Source organism: Euleptes europaea, chromosome 5 (genome assembly GCF_029931775.1).
Source record: "Euleptes europaea isolate rEulEur1 chromosome 5, rEulEur1.hap1, whole genome shotgun sequence".
Taxonomy (NCBI): Eukaryota; Metazoa; Chordata; class Lepidosauria; order Squamata; family Sphaerodactylidae; genus Euleptes; species Euleptes europaea.
Genome location: NC_079316.1, coordinates 43,949,283 through 43,976,644, shown reverse-complemented (window position 1 = coordinate 43,976,644; position 27,362 = coordinate 43,949,283). Strand labels below are relative to the sequence as shown.

Here is a 27,362-nt window from a genome sequence, read left to right as displayed (position 1 = left end):
TTGCGAAAATGGCCCAGTGGAGACTGAATATGCTTCAGAAAGCACAGAATGTTGAGACATTCAGGAGGAAAAAAAGATGGGGAAAGGAAGACTAGCCTGCCCAATTCCTGACTCCTGTAGGGAGAGATTTGGGCATTGGGACTTTCCAAACAGTCCCTCCCCATTATCAAAGGCTCCCAGTTTACCAGAAAACCTAAGAGTAAAGTGGCTTGTCCAACACACCTCAGGGTCGCTACATAACGCAGGGCTCCTAAGGTATGCCGAAAAATGCGAGTTTGTAAATTAACCAAAAAGAAAATAGGGACACCACCACCACCCCCGCAACCTGAGCACTATAAAGACTGAAGATGCTCCAGGAACATGAAATGCTGAGAGCAGTTAAAAGTAGGGTTGCCAATCTCCAGGTGCGGCATGGAGATCTCCTGGAATTACAACTGATTTCCAGAGGACAGAGATCACTTCACCTAGAGAAAATGGCTGCTTTGGAGTGTAGAATCTATGGCATTATATCCCGTTGAGGTTCCTCCCCTCCCTAAACCCCAGAGTAGGCGACCCTAATTTTAAAAGTTTTTTTGGGGGGTGGGGGAAATTAGCATGCTCAGGACCCTGAAAACATATATAATTGTTTCCCCCTCCTGCTATTCCTCAAGGGTTCCCATTTTATAATGCTAATAACAACATTATTCACAGAATGTTAGATTAGAGAGGAAGGGGGCAGGCTTGGTGGTGTAAATTACTACTTTTAAAAATATTTGATTTATATGTGTAAAACATTGAAATTACCCAACAAGGGAGCTCACAGCTTCCAGAGAATAATAAAGAGCGCTGTTAAAGTGACGGCAAATGTAGGCATCGTTCCTTGAAAGTTCACATTTCTAGAGTTGTACAAGGAGGCCATATCAATTGGGTGGTCTTTACACTACAAATGCATCTTTCAGAAAGAGGTGTTTGAATATTTTGAAACCTTTCCCCCCAAATGATAGCCACACGTGACTGTATACCATACTGAATGCCGCAGCGAGGGTCCTCATGAGGACCCCTTACAGAATACAAATCCAATCAGTGCTCTGCCAGCTGCCCTGACTCCAGATCAGGTTTAAGGGTTTCGTATTGACCTTTAAAGCCCTTAACGGTCTGGGGCCATTGTACCTGTGGGACCGCCTCTCCTGGTATACCCCCCTAAAGAGTGCTTCGCTCAGCTGGGGAACATCTGCCGGTGATCCCTGGCCCCCAAACCATCTTGGCTGTCTTCAGCTTTTCGGCTCTGGCCCCGGCCTGGTGGTGGAACACCATGGCTAGCGAGATTCAGGTCCTTAAAACAGTTCTACCGGGCCTGCAAAACTGAGCTGCTCCACCAGGCATATGGTTGAGGGCAGAGATGGTTTTCCATTGGTATTCCATCTATCTGGCCTCCCCCTCCCACCCCTGTTTTTCTCTGCCTGGATGTTGTGCTGTTGTGTTATTGTACTGTTATTTGTTTGCTTAAGGATGTAGTATTTCTGCACAGCGTTAGGGCTTGTGTATGTGAAGGCGCCAGGATTTTTATGGTACGATGTAGCTATATGTAAGATTGTTAAACTGTTTTTAGAATGTTAGCTGCTTTGAGCTTGGCCTCAGCCGGGAAACCAAATTCAAGATCGGGCAATACATTTCTGCTACGCCCACTTCCACCTTTATCCCTTTCTTTATGCTAAATTCTAGATTGCAAGTTCCTCAGGGCCAGGGACTTGTTTTCTTGTACACTGTAAAGCCCCATGCCAATTTATGCCATTATTTTAAACGACCACAAGTAGAACTATAAATATCAATGTATAAGTACGTCCGCCTAATGAATGGACACATCATGCAGCTGACGAAGTGAGCTCTCACTCAGGAAAGTTTGTGTAATTTTTGTTAGTCGTTTGTTGTGTAAGGGCACTTTCGCACAGCCCAAATAATGCACTCTCAATGCACTTTGAAGGTGGATTTTACTGTGCGAACTGGCAAAACCCACTTGCCAACGATCGTTGATGCACTGAAAGTGGGCTGGAAAGTGCATTACGTGGGCTGTGTGAAAGGGCCCCTAATAATTTCTGTTAGCCTCCAAGGCGCCAACGGATTTTTGTTTTCATTTCGCAACCAGAAGCGATGTATTTCAAGCGTGACTTTAGCGGAGGGGGGGAAGGGGAGGAGAGCGAGGCATTAAAACAAGGAAGGAAGGTAGGGCAGGTGTAAAGGGGCCCATTCTTCTCTGTATTTAAAACATCCGTTGATGGAAGAATAATTATCAGAAAAACAGTCTGGGAGCTCCCGCAGGACAGAGCCGGCGCTCTAGGCAAACTTTGCCCGCGCGGGACAAAAGGAGGCGCCTCACGAGACTCCCTCTCGGTTTCTATAGAAACGGCGACGCGGCTCAGCCCAAGCGGCAGTGGGCGGGGCGAGCGCGCGCGACCTTGCCCGCTGCAATTTGGCTTCCCGTCGAGGGCCAGCCGCGCTCCGGTCCTTTGTGACGTCCCTCCCTCCGCACGCCCAACTGCGGCCGCGGGCCAGTGGCGAAGGCCGCGGGCTGAGCCTTTCTCTTCCTTCCGGGCCCGGACGGAGGGTTTCCAGACCGCCATGGCGGCTCCGGGGTGGGTATTCACTCCCGGGGCCAGCGGGGGTTTCCATGACGACGAGTTCTTCATAGGGTCCCTCTTCGCCACCGGCGGGAGGTTTTGTGGGCGGGGCCTGAGGAGGGCGAGGTTTGGGGAGGGGAGGGACTTCAGTGCCATAGAGTCCAATGGCCAAAGCGGCCTTTTCCTCCAGCTGAACTGATCTCTATCTGGTGGAGATCAGTTGTAATAGCAGGAGATCTCCATCGAGTTCCTGGAGGTTGGCAACCCTAGTTCTTCATAGGGTTGCCGAGTGGGCAATTTGGAGTCCTGTAGCGGAAGCCTTGAAGTGCCCCAGAAGCGCTTCTGGGTGGGGTATGTGTATGCATGCACATTGGGGTCGTGTGAACCTATGCTGCATACCTATTCTCTCTAGTATCAGAGGAGCATGCCTATTATTTTGGGTGCGGTGGAGCACAGGCAGGATGGTGGTGCTGCTGCAGTCGTCTTGTTTGTGGCTTCCTAGAGGCACCTGGTTGGCCACTGTGTGAACAGACTGCTGGACTTGATGGGCCTTGGTCTGATCCAGCAGGTCCTTTCTTATGTTCTTATGATGCACTTGAGATCGCGTCAACGACGGCCACATTGGAACTGATCTGGGTACAGAAGTCGGATGCAGATTTCACACGTTATCGAGTACACAGATTGAACCCGAAGTCCCCCCAGCCTGTGTCCTAGGTGTAACAGTCACACTTGACGTGGATGTTCTTCTCAATTCCCGATTCGGATTACGACTGTAGCGTGCATGGTGACCCCCCCCCCACACCAATTTTCCTAATCTGAAATGATCTTGGTGGAGCATTATTGGTCTGTTGGAGAAACACCTGTCACTACTGCATCCATAATGCGTTGCTGGGGCTACTATAGGTAGAGAAAATGGTGGGAGTGGGGGGCTGAAGACCCTTCTCCACACTTGCCACGGCAACAGTTTGAATTAGGCACTGTGTGCATGGAAATTGAGAAGCTGAAAGTCAGGTGTGACCGTTAGGCTGGACACAGGGTGGGTACCCAGGATCCAACCTATACTCTATGTGAATAGTTGTATGCGTAGAAGTATGAAGTGTGTGTTTTGAGTGATTCTGTAGGTTTTTTTAAAATATGTGCGTGAATAGCTTGGATGATAAATCAGGACGTAACCATGTATGTTACCAAGTAACTAATATAGGTATAAGTTGCCTTGCAGAGCCATCGTGGTGTAGTGGTTAAGGTGTCAGACTAGGTTCAAATCCCCACTCACGCCATGCAAGTTTGCTGGGTGACCTTGGGCCAGTGACACACTCTCAGCCCTGTCCCTGGCTAGTATTTGGATGGGAGACCTCCAAGAAATGCCCTAAGCTGTGACTTGAGGGCAAAAAAATAAGTTGCCTTGAGCCACGAAGAAAGTCTGAAAAGGGTTTTTGCTGTTGATTTTTGTTAGCTATCTTGAGCTTTTAAGACGAGGTGTGATAAGCATGCTTTAACACAAATAAATAAACCTGCCTTTTGGATTAGCAGAGATTTATGTGGGGCTTTGTGTGTTTAGGATTGCAGTGTTAGATAATCTTACAGCCCATTCCTGAGGGCAGGGGCTGCACTGGTGACTGGAGGCAGCGCAGCCGTGCTGCCTCCAAAGAAGGTTCCCCGTCTCCACTGAAGCCGAAACCTTGACCTTACTTGCAAGCCCTGTGGAACTTCTCCATAGGGTTCCACGGGGCTACGCCACCTCAAAAGGTGGCTGAGTGCAAGTAAGGGCAAAGGGGGCGTTCCTGGGCTGAAAGGGCTTAGGAGACCACCTAAATACAGCTCCTCCCCTGGACCGGCCCAGGAACACCTGGGGGAGGATGGTGCACAGAGGTGCACTGTCTGGATGCCAGCGCACAAAGGTGCGCCGTCTGGATGCCAGCACAAGGTTATGCCAGCGTCCCTGGGCAGTGCTGCTGCAACAGCGCTGGGAGCATGGCGTGCATCACCCTGGGCGCCATAAATGGCACGGGCGCTGGAGCAGGGGGCCCGGACCAGGCGCAACCCCTTCCTGGCCTCCTAAGAACTTTTGTCCTTTCGGCTCAGGAATGGACTTTTAGTTTGTTAAAGTAAAATTGAGGCTCCTTCTTAATTATGATTTCAGAGTGTTGAAAGATGAACCAGAAAATGGCATCTTACAAACAGAAGAGGAAATAGAAGAAAGTGAAACTGATAATGAGCCAGTGTCTACTCGAGATTATGAGGCTGATGAAGAAGAAGAGTCAGAAGATGATGGGGAGGAGAGTGGTGGATGGCAAGATATATTTGATGAAGCAGACTTCAACAATAACAGGATTGAACTTACAACAGGCGTTCAAGAGTGGCCTGATGGTTCAGTCTATAAAGGAGAATTTGGATTTGATCTAAAACTTGGATATGGAGAATTTGTGTGGGACAGTGGCGAGGTAAATTGATTTATAAATTTGTGCACACTATGTGTTCCTGCACAACAAACAGTACTATTGCTAATAATAATGATAATAATTGTGATAATAATAATAATAAATTGCAAATAAGAAAATCCTGGTAATTTGTCACTTATGAAATCTCTGTACAAAGTTGTTTAAAACTCCACAGGCCAAATTTGTCGTATGGCTTCTGCTCCATGGAAGAGAACAGTATTCCAAAAATCCCAAGAGTCTATCCATTGTATATGAATTAAATGTGAGGTCATATTGAAAAACCAAATGCAAAAGGTTTATTGGTTTAACTTTACTGTGGTGTTATTGGAAATTGCTGTGGACTGCAATCAGTTAGTCATTAACTATGAAATACTGTTCACAGCTGCACTATTGGAAGAAATGTCATTAATTTCAGTTTGAAGTTGACACAATTATTTATTTATTTGTTTATTTAAAACATTTTAATGCAACCTTTTCACCCATTTAGGAACCACAAAGGGGAGAGCATAAAGAACATTCAAATACAATTAAAATTATAAAATAATTCAATTACAAATAAACAACACTAGAAGGAGGGCCATTAACCATTACTGGGGGTTTCCCTGATGAAACAAAAAGGTCTTCACCTGCTGGTGAAAGACACTCATAGAGTGAGAAAGATGAATCTCCATGGGGAGGGAGTTCCAAGTTTTGGTGCCACAATGGAGAAGGCCCTTCCTCGGGGCCTTCCTCAGGACAACCGAACCAGGGCCTCCAAGGATGACCAGAGTGAGTGGATAGGTTCATATGGGTGAAGGCCATCCTTAAGGTATGTTGATGACAGGCTGTGTAGGTCTTCAAAGGTCAATACCAGCACTTGGAATTTGCCTGGAAGCAAATTGGAAGCCAGTGTAGACAGAACAAGACTGGAGTGATATGGTCCCTAAAACTCACTCCAGTCAGCACTCTGGCTACAGCATTCTGTATCAACTGTAGCTTCTGGATAGTCTTCAAGAGCAGCCCCACAAAGAGTACATTGCAGTAATTAATTTAGATGTTACCAGGTCATGCACTCCAGTGGCAAGATCTTTTCTGCCCAGGAAGGTTCACCAGCTGAAGCTGCTAAAAGCTACACCCTGGCCATTACTGCCACCGGTATACCACCATACCTGAGATCTCCCCCTTTTCTGTGCAGAACTATGCTTATTGCTCTGAGACCGCTGTCACTTTGGTGAGAAATGTGTGGAGGAGAAGAGGAAGGGGTGCCTGAATTTGGTTCACCCTACAAGTGTTGAGTTGCTGTCAGATGTGTATGTGATATGTGAATTCCTGGTGTTGCTCCCCTACCCCCATTCTTGCAAGCACTCTTTTGCATGTGGGGAATCAGCCAGAAGGTTGTCGTGTTGTAAAAATCTGTTCTGTCTTTGGATTATCCCTAGTGATTTGGGTTGCGAAGATTTTTCTCACCTGGTAGAAATATTTGTTTTGGCCATAAATTATAGTCATACATTTATTGAACTGCACATAGTTCCGGTTTGGTATAACTGTCTTTTTTTGTTTCTTCCTTTTGTCAAGTAGATTGCTCCAACTTCATTGATTATACTTAATCATGTTTACTAGAAAAGAACATCAGAATTCAATAAATCTTTCTAATAGCAAGTGAATGCTTTCTGCCTGCTTTTTCTGATTGCAACGGAAGTAATTCTCAGTAATAAATCTAATATTAATGAAATTTTCCAAGGCTGCAAATCCTGGATTGAGCTGGGTTACTAGCTTTGTTTGAACTTTATCCTCTGTATATTCAGTTTTTATTAAATGTTGTAATATTCAATATATTTCTGAGCAGTCATTTCCCCTGGATGTAGTCAAGTGGAATAAGCCTTCCTGACTTGCAAATGAATGGTACTATGTTCAGTCTCTTTTTGAAAATATGTGTTAAACCCTGTCTTTATTTCTTTCCATAAATTTTTTGGGGAGAGAGGCACAAAAGATATCTGTAGCCAGTTGGAAATGCCATCGTACTTCACCTATTCCATCCTTCTGCTGCTTGGTTTATTAGAGCATCCTTGGTCTGTCTACAGCCAAACTCTAGCCCAAGGCCACTGCCAGCCCCTGAAACCTTTTCATCCAGCTTCTGAGCTCTCCCCAAAGTCTCCTAGCCCCATTCCTGTTGCCTCCTGGCGTGCCTCAATGGCCGGCTGCCCTTGCCAGCGTTGCCTGAGCCCTAGCTTCTGGCTTCTGAAGCTCTCAGACCTTTGGAGGATGGGTTTTCCGGGACTATGGAGAGGTTATTGAAAGGAAGGATGTGGGGACAGAACATCATGCATGGTGCTTTGAATTTTCATATATAATCTAAGGCTATGGTAATGTGTACACATATTTGGAAATACGTTTCACTGAACTCAATGCAGCTTACTTTTGAATAAGCTTACATAGGACTGGTAGTATATCTCTTTAGGTTTCTCTGTTCAAATAGCCTGCATCTTTGCATCTTTGAATGTACATCATGCTCACATGTGGAAAACTAGATCCTTTCTCTCTGAGTTACTATCTGCATGCAGGAAGATTTTTATAAGGTTAAGCATTTATTTAGTCATGGAGTACTACATCTGTATTTTGAAGTGATCGAGTCACAGGAGACTGCATCACAGGCTTTTTATGACTGTTTGAAATGTTGTTTCAGTGCAGCAACTCTGTTACTGATGTGTACCTTTTACTATATATTACTTTCTTCCAGGTGCCGAAATGAACACCTTGTCATGCAATACAGTGCATTCATGTTCTGTTTTCCATCGTGTTGAGGAACAGTGGTGGCTTGTGCATTTATATCTTAGTATTGACGTAATTTTTTCTTTCTCCTCTGTTACAGAGATACGTGGGCCAATTTTATAAAGACCATCGTCACGGCAATGGTATTTACATTTGGCCTGATGGCTCCAAATTCACCGGATCATTTTATCTTAGTCATAAAGAAGGCTATGGGACCATGGAATTTAAAGATGGAAGAATATATCAGGTGATTAGACAGAAACTGGGTAATGATGTTATAGCGAGCCAGTTTAACAAATAATTGCAGAATCCATTTTTGTCTCAACTGTGCAGAATTAGTGCAGACTTGCTTATTTAAACCTGAAAATGTAATACATTTCAGTCAGTTGGTGTATTTTTTTGTTCAGTGCCAAGAACAACATTGGATATACATCTTGAGTTGGTGAATTACCATCTGAACAGTATAGAGAAAATGTGTATGAAAATAGTGGATCCCAGGTTATGACTTCTGGGTGTATACTGAATCTTTTGCCCCAGTACAGACTGGACAGAAAGAATTACAGTAAGACTGAGAGACTGGTATCCTGGTCTGCACTGTGGTGAAGGTGGCACTTGGGGACAAGCCACAATTAAGCTTGTTTACCTGATGCTGTAGTTAAGGCTAACTGCAGTCAATAAACCAACTTCAAACCATGGTTTGAGGTCCTGGTTTGACTGTTCCTAGCTAACCATAGTTGGTGGAGTGGCCTGCGTTTGGATGATCATACCAACTATGGTTAATTTAATTAACTCTTTGTTTTGCCTATATTGGAACCTCTAATGTGATGTAATATGATTACAGTGATGTGTTCTGGCAATCTGAATGCATTAAAACTTAAAACTGTTATTTTATATCTTTTCCTTCTTCTTCCAAAGGGGCTTTACAAGGCTGATGAGCGATTTGGTCCAGGGATTGAAAGCTATCCAGATGATAGTCAAGATCTTGGCTTATGGCATCGAAATCATATAATTAAATTGTGTACTGAAATTCGTGGGCATTTTTCTCTTCTGGACTTCCCAGAACTCAATGTCTACTTGGAGGCTGAGGACAATAAACAATATATTTCAGAAGAGAACAGTACGGTGTGGAACCTGAATGAGGAGGATCCATTTTTCTACAGCTACAAACGTCTTCTCTTAAATGACGACACCTACACATTGCCGGAAAAAATGTATATATATTCAGTTGATGCAGATCATCTTCCTCTTACTCGCACCTTCAGGAAAGAGTTGGATTCCTATTATTTTAAGAGAAATAAACGGTTGCCTTATGAAAAACTGTGGCCAATTACCAATATAACCCCTTTAATGGTCAGAATACAGAAACACATCTATAAATATAGGTAAGCTTTGGTAGGTGGGATGGAGTGGATGATAGGGGAAATCTGATCTTTTTAGGTGGCTGCATAAAAATGCAATGTTATGGAGTGTTAACTGTTATGGTTTTTTAAAAATCTTACACCTTTCCATGTGCCCATCTGTTCTTTCAGCTGCTGCTGAATTATCAGAATACTCCATATTTACACAACATTGATCTAACTTGCACCAAAGAGTTCATGCCCTATCACTGGTTTTGTTTTTCCCATTAATCCCACCAGTGGTGGTTCTGTTTGTCATGCATTCATAGACAGACTTCTGAAAAAAATTATTGGTAAGTATTGGAGCTGATTACTTTTGGAGAGAAATCTTTGGCCAACTCCCTCTCCCATTTAACTTGGGGAGATTGGAAGGGGTATCGAGAGAAGGATATGTGGAGATGTAAATGGAAGCCTGTGGTCTTTTTGTCTTTGAATGGCTGGGCCTTCTTTCATTCCACTGCCAAAGAGCCATTGTCTTTGAACTGCTAGAAGAAGGGAGTGATACAGGATGAGTTTTCACTGAGATGATGCAGGACTTTGTGTCACTAAGGCTGCAGGGCTTATGACTAAACGTTAAGAAAAGAACAAAATCCACAAAGTAAACTAGTACCTCAACAAGAAGGCTGCTTTGTCCTGTCATCTAGCTATGTGGATGGGGTTTTTTGTATGGAAGTCTAGGATTTTTTATTCCAGTGTGCATCGCCTTACACTTCAGTGTACGTAATTGTAATGTGATGCCATTGGAACAAAAAAAATCCTAACTTTAAATATCGCTGATGAAAATGTCAACCTGGGGTGCAACAGCAATGTAATGCCCTTGTATGGAGCTATGGTACAGCCTCATTTGGAATAAATGCGTACAGTTTTGCTTGCTTTGTGTCAAACAGGATATTGAGGAGCTGGAAAAAGTGCACAAGATGGTAGCCAAGATGATTAGGGGTTGGAGCCCTGGCCCTCTGAGGAAAGGCTGTAGGGTCAGGAACTTTTTAGTTTAGAAAAAATATGACCGGAGGGGGGGGAGGGTCACAGTAAAGATTCATAAAATTATGCATGTGGTAGAGAAAGCGGAATGAGAGAAATTTTTCTCCTGCTCCATAATTCTAGAACTGAGAGGTGGGGCAATGAAGTTGATGGGCAATACATTGAGGACAAATAGAAACAATTCTTTACTCAATGAGTAATTAAATTGTGGATGTAGTCATAGCTGTGAGCATAGATAGATTTTGAAGGGGATTGGAAAGATACATAGAGGAGAGGCCCATCAATGGACCTCTGAATATCTGTTCTAGGAGGCAGCATTGGGGGAGGCCATGGCCCTTGTGCCTTGTGTGTTGGAATGGGATGCTGGACTAGATGGATGACTGGTCTGATCCAGCAGGGCTGTTCTCATGTAAGTTCCTGCTTCTAGTCTGAACTGGTGTGTCCTAGACACCGGTTTATTTATTAGTTAAAATATATATGACCAAGTGAGAATTATCCACATATGTGGATGAAGAAAGGGAGAACTATGCATCCTTGTAGCTGAAGAAAGGCAAGGCTGAGAGAACATTTTCAGGAAGTTAGAACCATGGAGATTATGTACTTGAATCGTCTTACTGTTCTATGTTGTTGTTATTCCCTTCTAGGCACTGTCAGGCAGATATTGACTGGGATGTTAATTTCATTCTGGAAGGCCGTCGGATTGGTTTTGGACCCAAAGGACCCAAAGAATTAGCATCTGAACAGCTGATTGAGAAGTCAGCAGAAGGAGTCTATCACAGAGTGTATGCGATCATGAAGGACAGCCTGGCGCACCCAGACGTAGCCGATGTACATGGCTACACAGCTCTTGCTGCTGCTGCTGTAAGACTCCAAATCTTACTACATATATTATGCTGCCTCAAGGAAAAATGGGTTTAATTTAATTTTCTCTTTCCTACTGTGACAATCTGCCTCTTTGTTAATAGAGTAGCTGTGAAAAAATCGATGATAAACTTCACAACAGCAGGTGTGAACAAGGGCAGGAAGTTAGTAACATGAAATCTTAATCTGTGTAAGAGCAGTTGTTCCCAAACGTTTCGGGACACTGCCCCCTTGGTTCCATAAACTCATCCCAAGTGCCTTCTACCCTACCCTAACAGTTTGCACAACCCAATAAGGTAGATAATAATAAAATTCAAGGCAGTAACAATTAATTGCACATTTATTCAAAATCCAATTAAAACTGTTTAATTTATTCAACATAATTGATGAACTTCATGCAGTGATACCAGCTTTTCAAAGTCTGATAGTCTTTTAGCAAGAATCTTAGATAGCATATTTAGTAACTACTTCACTGCTCAGTAAATTTTTAATGCGATGGATGGGCTTGATGAAGTGATAACTAGTTTCCCAATGTCTGGTATAAAGTCACTCAGCAGGAGTCTTAAATCACCATGTTCAGTAATATGGAGTCGATTTCTTTGCTTGGAGAGAAGTTGGTTAACCACACTAAAACCACATTCCTCCAACTATGATGTCAGAAATGCAACAAGAAGCTTCTTAACCACTGTCTATAATGCAGGATAGCAATCAAAAATTTCCTTCTGTAACCAAAACTCTTGGTATGATTAGTTAACTTTGGCTTCAGCTCAATGTCATTTTGTATCTCAGTTAGTTCCTCCTCCACTACCCCAACTTAATCAGTATCTGAAAATGGATTTATCGCCTAATCTGAATTTCCATCAGAAGAAGATCCTCAAATTACTCAGATATGTCTTCATTCAGCATATCCAAATGGTCACAAAAACTTTCAGATCATCATGTACACCACTTTTCTCTTCTAGCTCAGGCTTGGAAATTGGTATATCTCATAACGACCTGTATTACTTTCGAATAGCGTTAACTTTGAAATAAACGTAGAGATGACAGATTTGACCTTAATAAGATTGACCTAATTCCTTTGCAACTGCAAATTCATTCCATTGAACTTTGCAAATAGTTCTGATAAATAAGTAATATCACACTTGATCTCATTGAGGGCATTGCTGAGCCGAGTATTTGTATCTTCAAAAAAAACTCCACAACAATGTCAAAGAGGTATACTGGTCCAAGTAGAGCTCTGGTGGTGTATTTACTAAAAAATTCTGATTGGTTCCACCAGATTTCAGCACTATGCAGAGGCAGAAACTTGGAGTGCCATTGGCTATCTTGTGAGTTGTGACAACTCAGAATCGTAAACAAGCATGGCCAAAGGAAATAATGTTGAAAGCTATAAGAGCAGTGAAACTTCAAAGATGAAGTGAGGAAGGTGTTTTGCTCTAGGCTGTGGCCTGGTCACATAAGTGAACAACACAGTTGAAGGGGCCTACCTTCAGCACGCCCTTCCTCTCCCTTGTCTCTTAGCACCCCTAGTTAATCCCAGTGCCCCCCCCCCAGGGGTAGAATATATTTCTGCCGGTAAAGGGAGACCCACCACCTGAAACTCTTTTTCTCAAATTAAGGTTTGAAAAATATTAGGTTTCAGAAAAAGAGATTACTCCTGTATGAAAACAACTCAATCTTTGTTCCTTTGGCAGTTGAATTACCATGATGACATCATCAATCTTCTTCTCGATAATGGGGCTGATGTGAATAAATGCAGTGATGAAGGATTATCAGCTCTATCTATGTGCGTTGTTCGTTATTTCCCCACAGAATCATTTCAACCCAATATTGCTGAAAGGAATTTTTCTAGAAGAGAGGTCAGTCTTTCATAAATCCATAATTCTGAAATATAATCGCGTGAACAGCATACTCGATTTTTAAACAAGTTGCTTCAGTTTTGCATTATTTACTTGAATGATTTTGCTACTCACTCAAAGCTGATTGAGTACCAGACATCGTAACAGTGGGACAGCTGCTTTGTTTGGCATCCCAGGGCTGTCTTGGAGTTGAATGAATTACCCCCTGGTTGTGTAGTTAAGCGAAGTGTTGAACACAAAACAGAGCACAACTGTCACATCATTTGGATTAACGGTTGTGGCTGTTAAAAGAAAACACATTTCAAAATAGGAAAGGGGAGCTAAAAACCAGTCTTGGGCAAAGTGCAGTGCATAAAAAAGCAGAACAATTCAGATATAGGCCGTGAGGTGTATATTCTAGGTTTCAATTTCTGTGATGCTAGGGTGGAATCCGACATGTTAAATTATCATGAATAGCAATTTGTGCCAAAGAGATTTGTGGGTTTGAGATATGTGGGCAGTGGCAGTGGCTCATAAAATGTCTGGAAGGCAAGCATAGTTTGTGGCTGACTTCCTCTTCCCCAGTCCTTGCTCCTAACACCACCATGTGTGAAGCTGATGCAGGTCAGGTTTATTTTGTAACATGCTTCTTATATAAGTGGGGTGACAGAAATAGGCATCAAATTTACACATTTGTAAAAATTGGATTTTACCTAAGTATCCCTTTGTGGTTTTAAAACAGTTTGTTTCATGTCTTTCTAGTTGTAATGAAAATCTTGAATATGTACAGGCAGAGTTTGCTGATGGTTCAGAATTTAGAGCAGTCTGGGCAAGACTTCTGCATTTTTCCCCAGTGTTTCCTGTCCTTTCCCCTAGGACCCCAGAATTTCTCCCATTTCTTTACACTAATGGACTCCCCTCCCCCACAAGCTCCATATGTCACTTTCCTTTGGTTTTTTCATAAACCAATGCGGAGGGAATTTTAATGATGTTGAAATTAAACAATTCCTGCAGATACATGCATTGCTCACCCTTATGCTGGATGCATTGGTGCAAATATGTTGAATTTCGTATAAAAGGTAAGGCGTAACCCTTGTCAGTTATGACTACTAGATAGTTTCTTTTCTTACTTACAAGTAGCTGTCTCTTCTCTGCTGAAGGGGCATATAAACAGATTGTTGAATAAAAACAATCTTGAATAAAATTCTTAAGTAATGTAGCTTTTCGACTTTTGCTGCCTTTTCTGAATACATATGTATTAAAATTCAAATTGATAATAATGATGTAGTCTCTTGTGTCGGTGCAGAGTTGTTCCTTTCTTTGAAGTAGTTGTACCCTGTGTTTTTCCTTATGTAGGAACCAGAACAAACAGGTTCAGGGGCACAGTCAGAGGCTTTTCAACTTTCTACGGACTCTGCAGAACATGGGGTGTTCTCGAGTTCTGCCCGTGAATCCACTAGAGGAGTCTCTGCCGACAAGACAGAATCTGGTGCAGAGTCCGCGGCTAAGTCATCAGAAGATAGGGAGTCTCAAGCTGGAGAAAAGAGGACCACAAGCAGCACTGAGACCCATTATGGTGTTTACAACTTTAAGATGAGTGTTTCTGCAGACATGTTGCAGCGCGGTGCAGCTGTTCTCAGCCAACAGATGTTGAACATACCCTACACCCCTGATGTTGGGGAAATACAGCATGAAGGCACACTGAGAAGGATGGCGAGATCCATAACAGAGTAAGTGGTTACAGAAGAATACGAAGGAGTGAGCCAGGGCTGCACAATGAATACCTGCTGTGTGACACATGGAGGGTGGCCAGGAGTACCCAGCATGGGAAAGGGCTAATGATATTACTGGTCTCCTGTAGGCTAATTTGGCTCCTGCCTAGGCTGTCTGCTTTCCTCCTCCTCTGGAAAACAAATAATAAAAAAATATTGCTGTGGGGTAAAGAATAGCCAAAGCATACTTCCAGTCTTCAAAAACACAGACAGGTGGTATATGTAGGTGTCTAGCTGCAGAGAAGGTAGGTATGCAGTGTAGCTATTGAGATTATTAGCATTTGAAATGTTGCAGCCAAATACAAATCAGGGTTTTTTTTGGCAGTGGAAGGTTGGATGAGGCAGATTACAGCAATTACATTCTTGCAGTTTCTTTTGTGTGATGTGTCATACAGAAGTGTAGCAGTTATTCTAAGTTTTGAAATCTGCCAAGAGGCTTTTGCGATCATTGTGAATTTCAGGCCTTTGTCCTGTCCAATCACATCCAGAAAATTATTTCCCATGTCTTTTGTTTGCAGTCTCCCTTCTCCAGTTCTTACACTGTGCAGAATGCAGATCTGGATAGCCCGGGCTAGCCTGATCTCATGAGATCTCAGAAGCTAAGCAGGGTCGACCCTGGCAAGTATTTGGATGGGAAACATCCAAGGAATAACAGAGAAATGATGCGGAGGCAGGCAATGGCAAACCACCTCTGAATATCTCTTGCCTTGAAAACCCCACCAGGGGTCGCCATAAGTCAGATGTGACTTATTGGCAAAAAAAAACCCAAAAAAACATCTCTGCGTAGGATTGCTTTTTGAACGTAGTCCAGCTTTATCCTCCAGGGTTAGCATTACTCATGAAAGTTAGAATCTTTTGTTTGTATCATCATGTGTCACTCTAGGGTTAGAAATGCTGATTTTAAAAATAATGTTACAAGAGATTTTAACATAGAACTCATTTCTTCTGCTAATTTTAGGCACAAAAGAAGACTGGCTACCATCAAACTGCTCCTAAAGAGAGGTGCAGATCCCAATATAAGCTGCATGCCTATGCATGTCCTTTTCTTTGCTGTGAAATCTGCAGATGTAAAAGTAGTGAAGCTACTTTTAGAAGCTGGAGCAAGGACAGATACAAGACTTCCAACCAGAGTAAGGGATAACCTTTTGGCTTAATCAGCATCAGTCCAAAGCAGTAGAATGTGACAGTGAGTTATCAGGCATCAAAGCTCTTGTGTTAATTTTACAATCTAGTTCAAGCTGGCATCAAGGATGGTGGCTTGACATACGCTTGACAATCCGTGTTTTTAGAGTCTAAGGTGGGAAGCCAAACCAGGAGATTAGTTGAGCCCTTGGCGGGATAATTTTATATTTAGCCTGTTAGATCATAGCTTGTGCAGACCTCATCTATTGAAATGTTGGCTTTCAGATTCAGCTTTGGTATTTCAAGAGGAAATTAATGAATTGACCTGTTCAGTTGACTATTAAAATACTTCCCTCCCTAAAATTAGGTCTTTAGGAATATTATCAGACCAAAGCTGAAATCATGACATTTCTGGGTTTTTTTTTTTTTTACCAGAATGGCTTTTAAAGACTACTTGGTTTGTTTAGATTTATACTCTGAATTTAAAATACATCCTACCATATCTGCACACAAAGTGGTTGATGTCGTGAAGGGCATCTATTCGTGTTGTGTGCTTCGTCCCCTTTGCAACTGATACTTTTGCTTCAAGTCAGCAATCTTTGTGCTGATCGCAATGTCTTTTAGGTGACTTGTGGATGAGCATATACTATCTTTTATCCCACCCTTTGCTGTGCAGTGGCACTTGTGGCAATGATAGTTGCAGCCCGTTCAGTAGTGCTAACCTGTCTTGCTTGCCACTTGCCCTGGTTAATCTGGCACTAATGCCGGCACAGGGCCACTTATGCCTGCTCCGGGGAACAGCACGGCAGTGTGAGCTATGGGTGCCGCGCAGCCTCACCGGCAGCGTTTTCCCAGTGCAAGGGCTTCCACTAGCATCAAAGGGGGCGTTCCCGGGGGCAGAGTTGACTTTAGTCAGCTTCCAACGCTCTTTCAGCCAGGGAATGCCCCCTTTAACTAGTGCTGAGTTATGACTGCAAAAAGGCAGGGGTAGCCCCCTGTGGAGGAGTTTCGCAGGGTTTTGTTAAGATTTTTTTTTGCCTTCCTTTTGCTGGCCGGGAAGCTTCTCAGGAGGCAGGGCAGCTGTGCTGTCCCCATGTGCTTCTTAACCAATCCCCCTTAAGATCGCGCAGTTAATCTTAGCTGATATGGTTTATATACTTCATTTTAAGCAGGGGTGGCTCAATGCCACAAGATACTAAGCTAGGAGGATGTACTGAAATGTTTGTGTGATTGATTTGGGGGTAAATATAGCCTTTATTTTTCAGCTTCGTGGTGTAGCTCCTCTTCATATTGCTGCTGCCCTACTTGATGAAGAAGGGGTTAAAATAACAGAATTGCTTCTTCATTCGGTAGCAGACCCTGATGTTAGGGCAGAAGATGCAGCGGACATATATATACAAGACCAGGCTGACCTCAATAAGGTATGTTTGTCTTACCCCAGCACTGCCGTCTAGATTTATAGGAGCAGAACTGAACAAGGGCTTTGTGGTGTTTTTTTGTTTTTTGTTTTGCAAAGAGGTATGTAAAACAGTTGCACTGTAACACAGTAATTCTACTAGTGACCGTGTAACTTCTTCTGGAAAAAAAATGGGATCACAACAAATATAATTTGGTTCACTCAGTTCCTGACTTCTGTGTATATGTATAAAGTTCCATGATAACAGTGCCATTCTAAGCAGAGCTATGCCCCTCTAAGAACATTGACTTAAATGGACATAGAAGGGGGTAAGTCAGGTTAGGATGGCATTGCTAGTCTATCTGACTTTCAGTTTGTCCACTTTTCTTGCTTAGTTGCTATGCAGGCCGGGAGACTGTGGGCCTGACCACGAGCATCTCCAGTTAATATCTCCCAGGTAGACCTCTGTCCAAGACCTAGAGAGCTGCTGCCAGTCTGAGTAGACAGTACTAGATTTCATGAACCACGAGTCTGATTCAAAGTAAGACTGTCAATATATACTGCACAGTTTACACAGAGAATACATGTAGCCCTGAACAGCAACAGCACTTTTAACTTTGCTGTTAGACAACTTGTACAGTGTGAATTACTGAGGGGATCTGAAGAGGAAATAAACACCTCTAAGGGATCGTTCAGAGAGCCCCATTGCACAGAGTGGTAAGCTGCAGTGTTGCAGTCAAAAGCTCTGCTCACGACCTGAGTTCAATCCCAACGGAACTCGGTTTCAGGTAGCCGGCTCAAGGTTGACTCAGCCTTCCATCCTTCCGAGGTCGGTAAAATGAGTACCCAGCTTGCTGGGGGTAAAGTGTAGACGACTGGGGAAGGCACTGGCAAACCACCCCGTACACACAGTCTGCCTAGTAAACGTCGGGATGTGACCCCATGGGTCAGTAATGACCCGGTGCTTGCACAGGGGACTACGTTTACCTTTTAAGGTATCGTTCCGGGTGGGTAATTCCTGATTCCATAATGGGGAACAGACTGTGACTTCTTGAGGTCCTTGCAGCCATCTGAACTTGTGATTTCCTTTCTCACGTCTCCCTGTAGGATGAGCCTCTTGTAGCGTCATCAATGATGAAACTATATAATGAAAGTGGACCACCCAAAGGCTATTACACTGAATGTCCCACTATCCCAGAGGAAGGTGGGAGGACACCCCTTCATATTGCCTGCGAGAGGGACGACAGTCACAAGGTGAGCGGTAACTGTAAGAACCCTCTTTTCCATCAAGTTGAAGTATTTTGCTGGCATTTATGATCTTTACCCCCTCCCAGTCTTTCAGATGTTATCTTGGTAAGAAAATCGCGTTTTAAAAGTGGGAATTGTATATTGGTTTTCAATGAGAAACATCCTCTGCTTGGCTAATATTGACAGTCTGATCTCAAAGCCTTAGGGCCCAGTTGTTTGAGGATTTTCAATCATCTGGGAACTGGCATCCAGGCTGCTACATTAAATCAAAAGCTCAGGATATACAGCCAAATGTGCCAACAGCACTGACATACCAGCAGTCTTTTTGATTTCTACCGGACACAGGTGTCCTGTGCAGGGATCTGAATTCTTGACCAAGAATGCCAGATTGCCAGGCTGGATAAATATTTTTATTGCATTTTTATTAGACGTGTAGTTTTCTTAGACATTTTTAAAATAACGTAAACAAAGATATTATTGTGTGCAGTTCCTGTAATGTTTCAGATAGCTACATATGAAAGAAAATGAAACAGTTTGCTTAAATCTAATGGGTGAGTGAAGCCCCCTGAGTGGAAAAGGAGGTGCAAGACATTGTTTTAGTCTGTCCGTTAACTCTTTCTTTCCCCTAAACCAGCGGCTGGCAAACTGCAGCTCGCGAGCCGCATGCGGCTCTTTGGCTCTTTGAGTGCGGCTCTGCCACGGATTGGCCAATGCCAGGCCGCCCTCGGTGCTTGGCATGCTGGCCCTTGTAGTTTTCCCAGCCTCCTTTCCCAAAGCGGCTGGCGCTCCTGCGAACTACAGCCAACGGGAGGGCCGGCAGCTGACAAAGGGGCGGGGACAAGCTGCAGCCCGGGCGACGCAGGCTCAGTGGCGTCCGCCGCCTCCTTTCACCTTCTCCAGGGTTGCTCCTGGAGTCCCTTTGTGGGGCGCGGCCTTGGCGGATGTCAGTATCAGCCCCTCGCGCTCCACTGGGGGACGGTCGAGGAGAGCTTCCTCGGCCTCAGACCAGTCCGATGGGGAGTCTGAACTGTCCTGAACTGTCGGTAGCAGCCAGCTTGCCCTCTGTTCCCTCACAGAGATTGGGACGCTGCTGTCAGAACTCTCCTCCCTGGCCTCTGCTTCTCCCCGCCTTTTTATTTCCCCCGTTCCCCTCCTGGGTCCACCTCCCAAGCCCATAAAGGGCCCTCGGGGTTTGCTCCACCCCTCCCTTTCCCCGTCCACTGAGGCCATGGGCCACGCCCTTGCCCCGGTCGCGCTTGCCCGCTGATCAGCTGTATGGTGCGGGGGCCCTCAGCAGAGGCGCAGTCCCGTCCCAGAGCCGCTGCCTCGGTGGAGCGGGGCCTCCCTGTCTCTCCCCCTCCCCCGCCAGCCATCCTGGGCCGGTGCCGTCCTGCCCCCCTGTGCCCCGGTCGGGGACGACCTCTCCGGCGCTGGGCAGCTCCTGGCGGCCTCGCCCCTCCCGGGGTGCAGGGCCTCCGCAGCTCCATCAGGTTTCCTGGGGAGCGTCCCTCTTCTGGAGACGTCCGTGCCTGAGGGGTTGGGGGGGCGCGCCTTGCCTCCTGGAGCGCCGGCGTCCTTTCCCCGTCGGCTCCGCTCCTTGCCTCCGCGCCCCGTCCCTTCGTGGGTCTGCTGCCAGGTAGGTGCGGCCGTACCAGGGCGGGGGGGCGGCCGCCGTTCCAGGACACCCTTTTTACGCACACGTGCGGTTGGCAGGTGAGGAGCTGCACGCGCAATGGAGGCTTTTTTCCTTGCCTGGGGTGGTGTATTTTTTTTTTTTGCATGAGTCATTGGCCAGGGATCTTTTCTTGCTGGAGGGGTCGACCCTGCAGGGTGTGCGTTGATGCTTGCATTTTGCAAAAGCCCCCTTGCATGTCAGCGCACTGGCAAATGCATTTTCTTCCTCGCCTCCTCTTTTGCGGTGGGGTGACATGGCTGGGGAGGGGCGGGCTGGGTCGAAGGCAGGCCCTTTGCAGGAAGGGGTTTTCCATATATATCTATTCTGTTATTATCCAGGCTTTTCCTGCAGAGGAGAGCTCGTGTGGATCGGTATACACGGGATAATAAGTGTACTAGCAGTGGGGCGCTGGGGAATGTTTACACTCAGTAGGAGGCTGACTCATGTATTGACATCTAGCTTGGGCCATGGTATGCAATTGGTTGTCTCAATGTTTGACATTTGGGTGGGGTTGTCTCTGAGCCTCGCTGGACTGAACAGAAATGGAAAAAGGGCTTCAGAGGCCTCTGGGCTACACACAGCATACCTTTTTATTTGCAGAGGGGGAAAGTTTTACCTGCAGTTTGGTGACTTTCGAAGCTTGCGTGGGTAGAATATCAGTTATCAATAAATAAGATCATTATTAAGTATGATATCAAGTTTTATTCAGTGTACCTATAGTTTAATTAAGACTTAAAACTTTAATTAAAGTTTATTAAGTTAATAAACAGTATACCTACCTATATAGTTTAAGAATTTTGGCGCTCAAAAGAAATCTCAATCGTCGTACTGTTGATATTTGGCTCTGTTGACTAATGAGTTTGCCGACCTCTGCCCTAAACCATTTGCAGCCCTGGAATTGAACAATATTGACACGATTGGTTCAGTCCAGTCTTCCAGGTGTGTTTAAGATGGTGAAACCAGGCAGCAGTGCCCCACCACTAGCATACACTGACAGTGCATTGCTGAATGGGGTGCTAAATGGTCTTAGGAGGCGGCGTGACCCCTACGCCGGCGTCCATGCCACTTGTGCCATGCAAACTGGCACAGACGCCGGTGTAGGGTCACTTACATTGGGCAGCTGCAGCAGCACGGCCCCCGGTCACCAGCGCAGCCTTCTGCCGGTGTTCTCCCAGTGCAAGTCCCTGTGCCAGTGTTCCGGAAGCCCTTTTGGCCTGGGAACGCCCTCTAACACATTGCCGCACCACCTTTTTGGTAGTGCAATATCGCTGTTTGCTATGGGGCCTTTCCCCCCATTTTCGTTTTTTTTAAAACACCCCCCCCATTGGAGGCACCACGACAGCGCCATGGCAACCTCGTCCCTCGTCCTTTCTGGGCTTGCACTTCGAGTGAGTTGCTCTTCTGACTGTTGAGAGAGGGCACAAGAAATAGCAAATCCTCACATTTCAAAACTCAAATCTAGAGTAGTAATATCCCCGGCTGTTATGTTATGCTTTGATGAAGGACTTGATGCAAATGTCCTGCTGTTTGGGTGCAGTCAGCCAGGCCACCAAACTAGCAAGGGAGCTGTCCAGCAGTGCTGGCAAGCTGGGCAAGGATGACTTGTGGTGCATCGTAACAGGGGAGCTATTCAGGCAGTGCAGGAACTAGATAATAGGGGCTGTTCCATAGGAGTGTTGCAGCAGTAACCGGCAGCAACTTTTGTAGCTTGCCAGACCACCCCATCTTTTATGGTGCCTAGTGGGGTCTTAGTCCTGGCAGGACTTAAAGCAAAACAGCCTCTTCTCAGGCAAGGCTGTGAAATGGGATGCCTGGTGCTGTCAGATGAGCACCGAATCTCTAGTCCAGCCTTGTGCTTGTTTCTTTTTCTGATTGTATGCGTGCGATTACAGCAGATCTGGAAACTAACTAGACCAGTTAGAGGGCAGTTGGTCCCCCAATTCTTCTGTGTCCATGGAAGGGACCTCTTCCTGGGTGGCAGTCTTAGAGTTTCCCTCTGGGAAGGTACCAGTGCGCAGAAGGGTCTATAGAGGGGGAGGGCTCTTCCCTTGAGAATCTCTCCTCTTGTTTTGATGCTGGGCTTGTGCATGTCCTAATGACAAATGTCCATAAATGCATCTGTATAACACAGTCATATAATAAATGATATTAGTAATAAACAATGATATAAATGTTTCCAAGATGGTTAACGTAGAGTAGGATCCCCTGTGTAAGCCAGCAAAGGTTTTGGATCTCTGGGCCCAGAGATGCCCACCGCCCAGTCTTGCACTTCCAAAGCCACAGCCTGCCGTAGCTTAAAATGGTGTTACCAGTGGAAAATGATGCTATACCTGCGGGCCATCATGGAAATGGAGACATCTGTGTGGTTCTGGTGTGGAAATGGAATGAAGAAACGGTGTTGCAAGATGGGACAGGAGGGCCACCCCATCAGGCAAGCAGAGAAAGCCAGCAAGGTGCCTGGAGAAGATTGACCCCTTCTGGCCAGTAAACACAAAGTAGAACATCTGGCCAGAAAATTTAGGAAGACTCCTAAGCCAGGCAATTAGAAATGGGATTGATTAATTTAACAAGTCCAGTAGAACATCAGGGGCACGTGGAAACAAGCAGCACCACTTAAAGGTAAGTTTGCCAGTAAAGAAACCTCTCTGTACAACCTTCCCTCCTGGTTTTCAAATTTTCCTGGGCAATGGCGGAGGCACCAGGACTGGCTGCAGCCCAAATACTGCTCCAGATCTTGTTCTGTTTTTTCATTGATTGCTGTAAGGAAGCCGTGGACTAGAGGGGGCATTCTTTTAGTGTAGGAGCAATTGGGTCAACAGGCAGATGGATACCTTTGTTAAATATCCTGAAGCGTCCTGCATTTAGATTTGACAATTGGCTCAAGAGCTGACAGTCCAGTTATATTCAAGAAAGGTATAAAGCAAATACTTCTTCACACAATGCTTTATTAATTTATGGAATTTGCTGCCACAAGATGGGGCAGTGCCCATTTGTGTTAGTGGTTTTAAAAGTGGATTAGGCAACTTCAAGGAGGCTAGGTCTGTCAACATCTGTTAACCAAAATGAATTAATGGCAACTTAATGTTCATAGACAGTGTGACACTGAACACCAGTTGCTTGAAGGGGGCAATATTGGAGGCAGATTATTGCCTTCTTGCCCTGTCTGTTAGCTTTCTCGGGCATCTGCAAGGTTGGTCCATCATCCTCTTGCCTGTAGTGACCGATCAGTCACTGTGGGAAACAAGATGGACTAGATGGATCTTTGGTCGGATCCAGCACTCCTCCTCTTACACTTTCAGGTACAGTGAAAATGTTGCTTGCCAAACTGCCAGGGGTGCAGTCAGATGCTGTTTAGAATTTTAATACAAAGCTTGTGTTTTTATTTTACTCATCTGCATTGATAAGATTTTTCTTGATGACCAGTCAGTTGCATTTTTTGCCATCCTACTGCAAGGGCTTCAGAAGTCTTTTTTTTAAGGATAATGGGTATGCAATACTGTATTTTTCCATCACTCAAACTGCAATGACTCATTGCGTGTGTTTGTGAAAGTGCCATCAAGTCGCAGCTGACTTATGGCGACCCCAGCAAGGGGCTTTCAAGGCAGGTGAGAAGCCGAGGTGGTTTGCCGGTGCCTTCCCCTGCAGAGCCTTCCTTGGCGGTCTGCCTTCCAAGTACTGACCCTGCTTAGTTTCCGAGATCTGATGGGATTTAGCTATGCCATGCTGCCTTCTCTCAGTGACTCATTACTGGAGAAAATTTCATTTTCTCTGTTACTTGCTCACCATCTGCCATGGTTATGAATCTTGTGTGTGTGTCACAAGTGGGAAGAGCCTCTGGCTCAGTGGTAGAGCGTCTGCTTTGTATGTAGAAGTCCCTAGGTCTGATCCCTGGCATCACACTGAAAGGTAGTAGGTGATAAGAGGAGATCTCTGCTTGGAGCCTTGGAGAGCAGCTGCCAGTTAAAGTAGACAACACTGACCTCTATAGAGCAATGGTCTGATTTGGTGTAAAGCTGCTTTAGGTGTTCATCTATGTACAAGTGCATGTGCGTGTAATGCCGTCAAGTCACAGCTGACTTATGGCGACCCCCGGTGGGGTTTTCAAGGTAAGAGACATTCAGAGGTGGTTTGCCATTGCCTGCCTCTGCATCCCAACCCTGGTATTCCTTGGAAGTTGCCCATCTAAATACTAACCAGGGTGTAAAGTCACAAATGTTTTATAATTGTTACATACATTTTTAAAGAAGATAGTTAGTCCCGTGGCATAACCCTGAAATGTTGAAATGCTCACGTAACTCTAAAAATTAAAAGGTGGCAAACAGCAAGGCTCATTATTTTGTGGGCCTGTTGCTTTTAAAATTGTTGATTGGATCATTTGAGTGCTGTTTCCTGCACTGAAGGGCACGTCTCTCCCTAGTCTGTCCTCCTCCAAAAACAAACAAAAAAATAACAAAAAAAATGAACATGGATGTAGCTATTCTTCCTCCTCACTGCAAGGCTGTTTCTCCCGCTCATAATATTGGGATTGTATATTATGCCATTGGTGCTGAATCAGAGCTAGGAGGGAGTCTTCTGGCAAGGCAACAATTTGGAGCTATGTGAAGCCTTGGCCAGTAGAGGTCCGTAGCGTTTCATTAGATGAAAAGGCAATATTCTTTTTATGATTGCAGTAAATCTAATCTAAACCCACTAACAGCAAGGGAAACCATGCTGGCCTGTGATTTGGGGGAAGCAGACAGCCGCTAGCACAGCTGACAGAAGAAACAGCAAACTTTTTTTTAAAAAGCTATAGAAATGGAGGATAATTTAATGCTTGAGCCAAACAGTAGTCCATTTGACTGTGAGCGTGCCTGATGGTTAAGGGCAGTTTACACAAATGCCTTCTTACGTGATGTGTTTGTGGAGGGGTCAGGGATGGATGGACATGGTTTGTCCTATTCATTGTCTTTAATAGGAAGCGTGGAACAACTCATAACTTGCTGCTGCTTTTTGTAACTTGTGAAGCTGCTCTTAAGTTTGGGTTAACAGCATATAGCATGGTCAAGGTCCTTGCAGTCATCTCCAGCCTTCAAGTATTGACCTCCTCAGCCAATCTTCTATATTGCTAAGTTATACACCAGAGTTAAACCATCTGTCCCAGTCTTGGATCAGAGAATAGAGATAAGCCCTTTGTTATTCCATTGGAGGTATATTCTACAGCTTTAGTTAAAACCTCTTTTTTTAGACCTCAGACTGCAATTGACTCCAAAAGAAAACATGATGAATGCATCGGCCACCAAAAGTTGTGGCTCACAAAAGCTCATACTATGCCAGAAATTTTGTTAGTCTTTGAGGTGCTCATGGACTCTTGCTATTTTCTACTGCTATTGATAGACTAACACGGCTCCTCATCGTGATCTACCTTAGCAAAGGTTGATAGTTTAGAATGTTATCTCTGCTCTTCCCTATCTAGTATATAGTTCCCTATAATAAAGGACTACTATTTGAATTCTGAAGCAGCAAGTCCTGTGTGAACTTATTTCCTGATCAGCAATGTAATTTTGCTGTGCAAAGGTGTGCCAGTGTGGTGCAGTGGTTAAGACCAGTGGACTCTAATCTGGAGAACTGGATATGATTCCCCACTCCTCCACATGAAGCCTGCTAGGTGACCTTGGGCTAGTCAAAGTTCTCTTAGAACTCTCTCAGCCCCACCTTCCTCACAAGGTGTTTATTGGGAGGAGGGGAAAGGAAGGTGATCGTAAGCCGCTTTGAGACTCCTTAAAGGTAGAGAAAATGAGTGTATAAAAACCAACTCTTTTTCTTAACATAACTTAAGATCAACTGTGGGATGGGAGGAAAGGAGAGAGAAGAGCTATGAGAAGTGTTGGTTGGTGATTACTTTGTTAAAATGGTCTAAAAGATGGGGAAATTGAGCATCATGTTGAAAGCATTTACAGATTTCTCATTACACAACTTTTTTGTCAAATACTTTTGGTGATTGGTCTTGTGTAAATTAGCAGAATTGGAAAAAGTCCTATTTGATGGACCATAATGAGTTGCGACCAATACTCTTTCATTCTGGAGTTGATTACTTCATTGACATATATTTCTTACCTTGCGGTTTTTTTATTGCTGCCTTCAGTTACATAAATAAAAAGTCAATAACTTAACTTTATCTCTCTTATTCGCTCATACATAATTAAGTATCTGTAATTGCAGTAGGTCTTTATTTACATCAATGTAGTTCTTTTTTTAAGCATCATTTTGCTGCTGCTGTTGAATTTTCAAGTCATAATAGAAAACTCAGCCTGTACTGCAGTTTCTGCTTTCAGTGCCATTGCCTAAAAATATTCATGTGCCATGTACAATTCTTTTCAGAGTGAAATTTTTGTTTTCAGACTGAAATTTGGGACAAGCTCTTGGAAGATAAGTTTGACTGCAGTTGCCTTTTTTGGTTTCTTAGTTTGATGCATATTCTTCTATTTCCTTTCTAGCTTCTTTTGAAACTTCTGTGCCAGTGATAGCTCCAACCACTCACAATCTTTGGTTTGCTATTCTGCCCACACTCCCCCTTTCAATGCAAAATTTCCTCAAGGCACTTCTGTAGAAAATCTGCTGCCTTCTTGCATGTTGCATTAAAAAAATCTTTTCATCTAATGAGGAAAATTCTCACAAAAACATTTAGTATGGGTTAGGATCCAAAGGGTTGCTACAGGTGTGCCTGAGGGTCTCGGAAAAACCCAATAGAATTTTTGACTTCATGCTATGCCACAAGCTGTTTTTTAAAGTCCCCTCAGTTTCAAAAGTGGTTTTCTATATGGCATGAAGTGCAGCTGTTTGAGAAACTCAAGACCAAAGCCCTCTTGGACATGTGGAGCTAGGCGTGTGGTTCTTTGGTTCCTGGCTGTTGTCCTATTCATTATTCTGACAATATTTACCAGCCATTTGTTTGAAATGCTATATCAATATTTAATGCCAATAAATGTTACTACTTTATGTGTGGTCAGTTCTGTGTTCTCAGGGTTTCTGTGGGGAAGGGTACTAGGCCAAAATGATTGCCTAAAAGCGTTCTTTGTTTTATTAGCCACTGCATGAAACTCCAGAGATTATAGCCGAGGTGCTTTTTGTTTCTTGATTGAGATGAGCTCTCCAGAAAGCATCACACAAGTCTCTCTTTTGGTTATCATTTTTTAAGTACTGCCGTTGATGCATGATGTTGCTTTACAGAGTATCCAACATAAATAAAACAAAAAAAGACAGATCCTTGCCCCACAGCAGTGATATCTAAATTTCGCAACAGACCGGAGTGGGGA

The 27,362-nt window shown here is 44.3% G+C and overlaps 1 protein-coding gene across 1 annotated transcript in view; it reads left to right on the top strand.

Moving 5' to 3' along the window:
* The first annotated feature begins 2,595 nt into the window (after window positions 1–2,595).
* The window catches only part of ANKMY1 (ankyrin repeat and MYND domain containing 1), a 41,119-nt gene continuing 16,352 nt past the window's right edge, over window positions 2,596–27,362 (top strand). Inside the window, exons 1-10 of the mRNA XM_056850413.1 lie at window positions 2,596–2,609; window positions 4,735–5,035; window positions 7,881–8,027; window positions 8,696–9,162; window positions 10,803–11,019; window positions 12,714–12,878; window positions 14,214–14,587; window positions 15,588–15,759; window positions 17,017–17,172; window positions 18,255–18,401. Of these exons, the coding sequence (XP_056706391.1) occupies window positions 2,596–2,609; window positions 4,735–5,035; window positions 7,881–8,027; window positions 8,696–9,162; window positions 10,803–11,019; window positions 12,714–12,878; window positions 14,214–14,587; window positions 15,588–15,759; window positions 17,017–17,172; window positions 18,255–18,401 (2,160 nt within the window). The remainder of the gene's footprint in view (window positions 2,610–4,734; window positions 5,036–7,880; window positions 8,028–8,695; window positions 9,163–10,802; window positions 11,020–12,713; window positions 12,879–14,213; window positions 14,588–15,587; window positions 15,760–17,016; window positions 17,173–18,254; window positions 18,402–27,362) is intronic.